Genomic DNA, 8,971 nt, shown 5'->3' with positions numbered 1-8,971 from the left:
AACAAATCAAGCACTCGGGCATGAGTTTCCACCAACCCTAGGGCTGAAAGGCGCTCGATATGCATTGGCTCAAGAAAACATGCAAGTGGATATGAACGAGTGTCACTTAGCCACATGTGTTGACTAAAGAACAGAATGGCAACTCACGGGTCACGTCAATGTACTTGGTTCATTAAATGCAAATGCAGTGGAGAACTCAAGCCCAGAGAATTGGGGCTCATTGAAGGACTATATAATGAGGACGAGTACCTTATTGGATGTAGCCCAGTTTTTAAGGGCTTATAACCTTTATTCAATATATCTGAGCACCTCAATGGATGTAGCCAAGTTTTTAAGGGCGAATCACTTAAATCTTGTTATTCAGTTCTTATTATTGCTACCCCGAACCACCAACGGCTGACCACACTAGTCTTTGTTAACCTCAATGGATGTAGCCCAGTTTTTAAGGTATGTATGTTCAATTTGTTTTATGTCTTAATGTTAATAATAGGAAATTTTGGCGTAGTGTGTGTGTGTTTCTTGTTAATTTATTATTCAGAAAATTTGATGTTTATTTGCATCAAATTAAGGTTACTGATTAAATGTTATTGATTGTTTTCTGAACCCTAGAATGGATGCAGCACAAGATGTACCAGTTTCGCTTCATACCTTGAGAGAGTACGCTATTCATAAGCAGATGGCTGATCATCCCCTAGTGGAGGAGACGAGGAGACAAGAAGAACTGAGGTTGGCCGGCGACAAGGCCGACGAACTCATGAATCTGGAAGCTGTTGATGTGAGCGACGAGAGACGGACATGTTGAACTTGTGTTTGTTTAAGCTAGCAGATGGCCGTAAAACCTGGCCTGGTTACGCCGGATCGCAGCTGCTCTAGATGCACATGAGCTTCAAAAAATTCTCGCCATTGCTGTTCCGTGTAACATTCCGGTACTCCAGCCGCCACACAATATTTACCGTGCGCCGAGATTCTGAGTTCAATTTACCTTTTCTTTACTTGTGTGTTTCTTTTTGACAAAATTCGGAACCACCGTGTTGTAACTATGGATTGGTAGATCTTGTGATGTTAGAATTGAACTTTTCAAATTTTTATGGTGTCGTAAAGTTTTACTTCTCGACTCAGTCACGGCCGTGGCTACAAGAGTATTTACGCAAGAATTTTACGTTGTAACCTGCTATTTATTTAAATTTCTATCTCCCACGTTACGCGACACTACAACATGTGATAAATAACTAGTTACACCAAAGATTTTCGCCTACTCAAGGGTGAGATCTACCATTAAAAATTAAATTAGCTATAACTATTGGAACTGTAAACATGTGTAACAGTACTTTGAATTGTTCGTTCTAACATCAAATTCCCATGACCATACGTCTATATCGGCTATATAACCCTGTAACAGGCATCACATTGCCACGAAAAGAATAGTGACCTCCGAGTTTCTGTGTCTCATCGATGATCAACGTACCTACAATCCTATACGAAAATACGAACTACAGCAAGTCCAACAGCAGTTATGGAGACCAAGGTACCTATGCAATATTTGATCACCTCATATTTTGCAGTTTCCACCTGTGCTCTTAATGCATGAATTTCCTGTCAACAAGGTTCAACATCATTATTTCTAATAAAACCCTATGTTATAAGTCAACTGATGTAAACCAAATAGTTTCCAGTGCTCACTCGGTCAAGTTTATTTGTGAGATTGGTTGTTTCTGCATTTTGATTGGCAAGCTCGTCGCGTATGCGCCTGCAATCATGAATCAGAAATTATTAATTTATTACGAGAGTAATCTGTTTACACCCAAATTTCATCTCGGGACACCCCATTCAATTTATAATATTCCAAAATCAACCCTACATAAAAAATATAGAAGGAAACAAAAAAATTGCACAACCACCCATCTCACCTTCATTGGTGAATCCAACTCGACCCCTAATAACCTCCCCCTATTCTTCTCCAACAACAGCAAATCCCCATCCCCACCCAACCCAAAAGTGTGGCTAAGGCTAAAAGATCCATTGCATAAAGAAATTGGAGAAACAATGGCTATTCTTCTTCTTCTATTGTAAGGTAACTCAACAGCCCAGGTGGCTGGAACATAGCCATCTGCCACTCCGCCGATCTGGAGATGGGAGGAGCCACTGATCACCATTAGTCCGGTGAAGGGGAGATAAAAGGGTAATAAAATGTGATGAGAGGGAGACAAAAAGCGAGGATAAAGGGGGTGGTGGGGGGATTGCATCCGTGGGTGGGAGAGAGAGATAATTGAGTGGATTCAGAGGTGGCTGGAACATCCGCCCTTTCTCCATTAATTTTTCAGTAACTTAATAATGGGATACAATGGTCATTAAAGTAAGAAAAATTTATGGGTGTCCAAAGATGAAAAGTGGGTGTAAACAAAAACAATCTTATTACAATGGTACCAACGGACTAATAAAATTGTAGACAAGAAGAAAATTGACTTACCCTCTTTCAAGATTTAAATCCAAACGCTGCCCTGCTGTAACTTTGTCAATCTCGTACCTGTTTCAGTAAACAAACTATTGAACTAAGACCCCAAAGAAAAATAACAGTATTGGAATAATAAGTTATGAGTCAATAATTCCCTTGACAGTAGAAACCAAAAACATAATACATCAGAAGACATACCTCAATTCACTGCGCATCTTCTCTATGTCACCACGAAGTTTTTCAGTTTCACGTTGCAACACTGTAAAATGATGCTCCTACGACCAAACAATGATGAATTAGAATAAGAAAATGATAATTTTTGTATTGTATATATAGGACTATTCAATACTAAAACCATTCAAAAGTCTAATAAATCTAAAATCATGCTATGCTACCTCAACTTCATTGAATTTCAAGCTAAATGTATGTGGAAATCGAATTAGGTTTAAACAACCTCAAAAGAACTAGATACGATTTCTGATAAAGAACGAAGGGTGATGGATGGGGAACAAATCAATGCCCTGCTAATTTTGATATATATATATATATATATATATATATAAAAGGAAACTGTTATTGGCACTCCAAAAATCTCATTATGCACTCATTGTGCACTCCTCAGAAGTGTATTTTTCTTTCTATATATAAAAAGTTTGGAGTACAAAATGAGAATTTAGGTGTGCGAATAACAATTCCTTTAAAAAATTTCAAATTACCAAATTTTACTCTACTTCAAAAGCTCATGTCTATTTTATCATAACAAACAATGTTGAATTCCATTTGGTGACATGTAATATGACAGCAACTTTCATGGAACGCTATACCAAAACAGTAGCAGTACTGCTTCAATAGCTATAAATTATTCTCGAAGTGCTAAGTTTTATGAAGAAGGAAGGACAAATCTGTTGGAACCTGTGAACTCTGTACTTCGGATTTGAACTTTGACAGGTTTGATTCTTGCAGCATTACAGCCTACAAATACCAAAAACAAAAAACGCATCAAAATCAGACCGCAAGATGAGCAGTAAAAACATCGAACAAAACACGCACAACTTCTAAACTCACACTCCACTGAGGCAAATCAACAAACAGTTGGGGAGCAGCTTTTTACCTGTTGCATTTCGGATTTAGATACAAAAGCATGAGCTACATTCTCCAAGCTATCGTTCAGAACTTCAGTGATCGCAGCAGTGATGGCCTCCGCCTGCTTCGTCGGCACGCCTTTGGCCTCCAAACCCCTGACCAGAGCCAGCGTGTCGACAAGAAACGCGCGGTTTCCGTTCGGTTTGACCAGCTGCGAAATCTGCCTGCTCATGAGTCCGTATCCGCTGTTGCCTGTCGAGGAAGGCGCATAGAAGTTTCGTCGGAAGCCGGAGAAGCGAAACGCCGATTCGGCACCGGTTTGAAGCACCCGCTTGCAGAGCGCCATGGATTTGCTTCAAATCTTTCGGGGAGAGCTGATAATCGAAGTGGGGTCCACTGGAGAGAGGAAGAGAGAGGCGGCGAACAAACGTGGATGGCCGAAGGACGTTAAGAAGAAGGAAAAACGAAAAGAGAAAGTAGTTTTGCGGTTGCTTGGGGGAAACGCAAACAGCTTGCGTTTATATTTATGCTTTCCTGTGACTCTGTCTCGGTCGTTACAAGCCTTTGCCCAAGTCAAGTCTTGCAGTTGTACTTCCAAACTTAATATATACCTATTCACATACTCATTTTTACTTTTCACATATTTAGTAATTTTTTGTCATTGATTTTTTTAATTTATTCGATCTATGGCCGGAATTAAGAAGGGTGGTGAGAAGTAAAAATAAATGTGTGAATAGCGCTATCTTGTTTTAAATTCAAAATTTGGAGATTTTTTGTGGATGGTTAATCATAATAATTTGTGTTTTGAAAAATGCTAGAGAGATCATTTTTAGATCATATTTTACAAATCACATGATGTGGCAGTTGATGGTTGGATTCCTTCTTTAAATGTTTAAACCAATCATCAACCATTGTTGCATCATGTGATCTATAAAATATGGTTTAAAACAATGGTCTTTTTAACTTCATCCATTTCTTTTAGTTTATATTGTATTTCTCCAAAGCCAAATGCAAAACTAAAGGGTTTACCGTGTTGTGAAGAACTTAATTGGAAAGAAGTCTAACACCTAAGAGCAAGTCCACCCCTAAAAATACGCTGGCACCCAGCCCATTTAATCCACTCAAATGAATAATAATTGACCCCGATGCATCTCGATGGCTTAATTGCCATGGTTTGGCTGCAAAACGGCTCAAAAGTGGTTGTCTTGGTCTTGAGTTAGCCACTTTCGAGCTGTTTTCGGCCAAACCCCGGTGAATTAGCCGTCGTTAAAGGTATCATTCTCTTCGTCTCATTGAGAAGTATGATTTTCGTTTTTGAATCACTCGATTTCGTTGAGTATTGAAGAAGTTATGAACGTTTAAAATTTACCCAGTTTAGAGCGAGTTTTCCAGTTTTTCTGCGGACCAGTTACCTTTCAGGCTATTTTCTGATCATCTCTGACAACCATTGGGCTTCCAAATAGGTATAATCTTGTTCTACACTTTCCTATCTTCATTTTGATATATTATGGGTCGAATTTGGTTAAGAAACGATTGAGTTACGAAGCTTTAAAAATTGCCCAAACTTCCGGCCAAGAGTTCTGGGACACTTAATGGAGTTTTTAATGGAAGAACCAAAATAATGGATGGTGGACAATCTCAAGGACCATTTCTATTGATTTTCAATCCCAAGGACCAAAATGATGTGTTATGCAAATCTTAGAAACCATTTTGGCTAAAAAGCCTTTCTATAACTACGAAGAAGATTCGAATTAACTAAAGTTATTCCAACAATGTGCCCTCCCTTTGGTCTGTGGACAAGTACAAATAACTAACCAAATTGAAGTGGCTGAGAGGACTTTGTGTGGTTGGGCAATGGCGCAATGCCAACTATGCTGTCGGTAGAAGGTGAAGTCAAGGATAAACCTCAACCCATGATATTCGATGCAGCTATTTAGCTTATACCTTTTGCACCGGTATAAATGATTTTAATTTTCTTTCACAAAAGATTCGCATTACAAAAATTTGAGTGAAAATATCACCAGCTGACGTTGTAATACCGTATCACAAGGTCTTGCTTTGGTCTCTAGGACTGAAGTAGAATGGATACTTCATTAGATTCATGGTATTAGGTATCGTTTGGTATGCAGACGGGACGGGAAGGAACGGAATGGGATGGGACAGGACGAAACGGAACGGAGCGGGAGCAAAGATGCCCTCGGATGGAAACAAGGAGGAAGAAGAAGGAGACAGAGAGGTTATAATTTTGTGTTCCACGGATGTGGAACGAGTCGTTCCAGGTGGGTGAGGTGGAACGAAAATTCACCCAAAACTCGTCCTGTGGAACAGCTCGTTCCACCCGTTTTAGGCGCACCAAACGTGGGACGGAACGCCTTGTCCCACTCTGTTCCGTCCCGTCCCACGTACCAAACGGTACCTTAAAGCAAGAAATAAAAAATTAGGGTCTAACTTCAAAGCAGATGATGGATTACTCAAAAATAAACTTATCCACTGCAACAACCCTCACATTGGAGGACAAGGAGAAGTTCCTTTCATGTTTAAACCCCTTAAGCTAGCGGTGGATTCGCTCCGTGATTAAGGTACTTCTCTTCAACCTACTGTTTTCTGGGTTCATATCTCCAACCAACCATGCTAGTATTGTATTCGTGATTACAAAAGTTGGAACAAGGTTTACCTATGGCAGACCTACTACAAGCAGCCCCTATTATTACAAATTTCCACTGCAAAAACTCGACCTTCACCGGGATGACTATATTGTCAATACGAGCACAGAGAAAGTGAGGGAATGAAGGGAGGGGAAATGAGGAAGGGAAATTTCAATTTGATTATGCAACTGGGATCATGATTCAGGCACTGAGATTTTCTATTGATATAAATTATTGTTGCAATAGAAGAATTGTTACTTAGGCCTTCTCCGGTAAGGGTATAGAATGTCATCCACAATCTGTTTCACGTAGTTTCCCACTCTATTCACATTTCGAGAAACGACTGATGCTACTAGTGCCGCATTCCTCTTAAACCTGCAGATATAAGTATAAGGTTTTTGAACCATAAGTCGAAGGATAACAAACAAGACCTGAAATTAAAATAACAAATCATGGGAAAAATGTCATTGACAACTCATTTTCTCTTCTGCTAAGTCGAGTTTCTGCCAAACCTGTGGAGGTATTCATCTCGTGTTGACTGTGCTGGTTGGTAGGTTCGAGGTTGAGGAATAGGCCGACCGTTTTCTGGAGAGGAGACACAAAAAGTTATCAACAAGATTGCAGTGAATGCTATAAGAAAACTCAATCACTTTGACAATTAGTATTCATGTATTAAAATAGTTTGCTGGTTCACCAGAAACACCTGAGAAGCTTAAGCTGTTAGCATATGAACTATCAATTATTTCATAACATTCTAAGACTCCCTATCACATGTGGGTCTCCCTTGTGGAAATCAATCGATACTGAAGTTACAAGTGTAGGGATACAAACTCAGGATCTCGTTCTTTGGTAAAGTTTGCTAGTTTACTTCCATTCCCAAATATTAATACTGTTCAGTGGAGACATAATGTGTATGTCGAACTATTGGATACATAGCCCAATCAATGTGGTACAGTGCTCAACATTCCCCTCAGGTGGATCGCCTCTTTTCGGTGACTGCACATGTGACATGTGGTCCCTCTATTGGTGATCAGGATTACGGAGTTCTTATTCCTATTAAGATTACCTACACTTTGTGCATCTAATACCATGATATAGTTTGTTGATTTACCACTATCCCAAAAGCTTCGACTGTTAGGAAGTGATGCAAGAGTTATTGTACATTTTAAACAGACACAATCTGGATGAAGGCAGAAAAGAAAGGTCGAACTTAGACGTATTAAAGCAGGCGCATATTCTTCAAATAGGTTTCTGGCATTTACAAATTTGAGCATGGCTTTACTTTCAAATAGAGCACACATTACTCATAGTCAGATATTTGGAACAACAGAGCCTCATCCCAACTATTTGGGTTCACGATCCTCCATTCGATGCCAAGCTGGGCCATATAATCATCTAGATTATACACTATCACATCATTCCTAATTCCATCATTGTACTCGTCTTTCTTCTTTCCCTAGCACTACTCTCTATGTTGAGTCACTCTTCCTATCTAGTGAATGCATTGATCTTCACTGAATGTCTCCAAAGACTCCTAACCACCATAGTCCATTTTCTATCATTTTATATCTAATAAAAGCTTCTCCTTTTTTTTATTTCCAGCCAGTCAATGAGTGCTACTTCGACTTTCTCATGAATTCAATCATTTTGAATTCAACTGTTCCCTTTCTTCCCCACGCATCATTCCCAACATCCTTTTTTCGGTCACTCAATTCATAAAAATGTTGTTTTCTAATTGCCCTACATTCTGTTCCATATAGCATGCAGACCCAATAGCTATTATATAAAATTAAATGGAATGTAAAAGCCGTGCCTCATGGGAGAGATGTATTTGTTCAACATTCATGGAATCAAAACCTTATTGGCATACCACCTCCCCTTAACAAAGGAAGAAGAAACATAGAAATAAAAACTCTAACACACCTTCACCTTTATGAGCAGGAGTTGGAGCATGAGTATGGCCTGCAGGTTTTTTTGTCATACAATACCTGGCACAAGCTAGTTATGTCACAATCCACCGAGTTGATGAGAAGATCTTTAGCATAAAAATATGAGTATTAGAAGTATTTATGTAATTAGACTTTTAATTTGGACACAAGGACAAGAAACATATTTGGACAGGAAAGTGATACAGATATTCCACCAGATAAATTCCAATATGAGTTTTGCAAATCAGGGAAACAAGGAAAAAGAGATCAGAGCGAAGATATAACACCTCAAGACCAACACAAAACGGCAATTCTGCTTGTTTATTATGTGGATCAGTAGGAGTATCTTTTCTGTCTAAGAAGACAGAATAACCAACGCAGGCATACTTAAAATGGGCAAGCGTCCGGTCTGCCTTAGACGCCTCCAATTCGGTTTCTCCCACAATGTAGCTCGGCACTGGCCATATAAAACGATAAATAAGCACATATCTTAATCTTAATTGATGCATAACAAAGTATAAAAAGTTTCAGGTAAAATTAAAAACCCGAAAAGATATAATTATGAAATTAACTATTAAATACACCATGAAGACACAGCCTTTTCTTTTCAGCATGATAAAGTATAAGCATCAAATGTGCCTGTAAAAATTGTAGCAGCAGAATTAAAAGCACCAAGCCTTTATTTTTGGGTGATTGGATTAACATGACCATCAAATTCATTCATCAATTTGGGGAGAGAGAGAGAGAGAGAGAGAGAGAGAGAGAGAGAGAGAAAGAGAAACCTTGTTGGAGGGTTTTGGAGAAGCCGACGCAGGTGGGGTATTTGGATTTGGATTTCTGGTTGGAAGAGTAATAGAGGCAAC

At 39.1% G+C, this 8,971-nt stretch overlaps 1 protein-coding gene across 2 annotated transcripts; it reads right to left on the bottom strand.

The window, feature by feature from the left end:
• Window positions 1–1,324: 1,324 nt before the first annotated feature.
• On the bottom strand, window positions 1,325–4,014 carry LOC137726615 (protein FMP32, mitochondrial-like). Of its 2 annotated transcripts, XM_068465552.1 has the most exons (6): window positions 3,564–4,014; window positions 3,365–3,424; window positions 2,651–2,727; window positions 2,468–2,524; window positions 1,681–1,747; window positions 1,325–1,593 (listed from the first exon to the last, which is right to left on the bottom strand). In XM_068465552.1, the coding sequence occupies exons 1-6, from the start codon at window positions 3,879–3,881 to the stop codon at window positions 1,474–1,476; spliced, it is 699 nt and encodes a 232-aa protein (XP_068321653.1). In that variant the 5' UTR covers window positions 3,882–4,014; the 3' UTR covers window positions 1,325–1,473. The 2 variants fall into 2 exon arrangements, with proteins under 2 accessions (XP_068321653.1, XP_068321654.1); XM_068465553.1 differs by lacking the exons at window positions 1,325–1,593; window positions 1,681–1,747 and adding an exon at window positions 2,033–2,123.
• Between the last annotated feature and the right edge of the window lie 4,957 nt (window positions 4,015–8,971).

This window comes from Pyrus communis, chromosome 2, assembly GCF_963583255.1.
Source record: "Pyrus communis chromosome 2, drPyrComm1.1, whole genome shotgun sequence".
In the NCBI taxonomy this organism is placed as follows: domain Eukaryota; kingdom Viridiplantae; phylum Streptophyta; class Magnoliopsida; order Rosales; family Rosaceae; genus Pyrus; species Pyrus communis.
Note: the sequence above shows the minus strand (reverse complement) of the source record. Positions and strands in the feature narration are given on the sequence as shown.

Coding starts and splice junctions, on each gene's coding strand:
- LOC137726615 (XM_068465552.1), bottom strand. CDS start 3,881: ATGGCGCTCTGCAAGCGGGTGCTTCAAACCGGTGCCGAATCGGCGTTT. Junction 2,728..3,364: donor CCGAAGTACAGAGTTCACAG/GTTCCAACAGAT, acceptor GTTTGGTCGTAG/GAGCATCATTTTACAGTGTT. Junction 1,594..1,680: donor TCACAAATAAACTTGACCGA/GTGAGCACTGGA, acceptor CCTTGTTGACAG/GAAATTCATGCATTAAGAGC.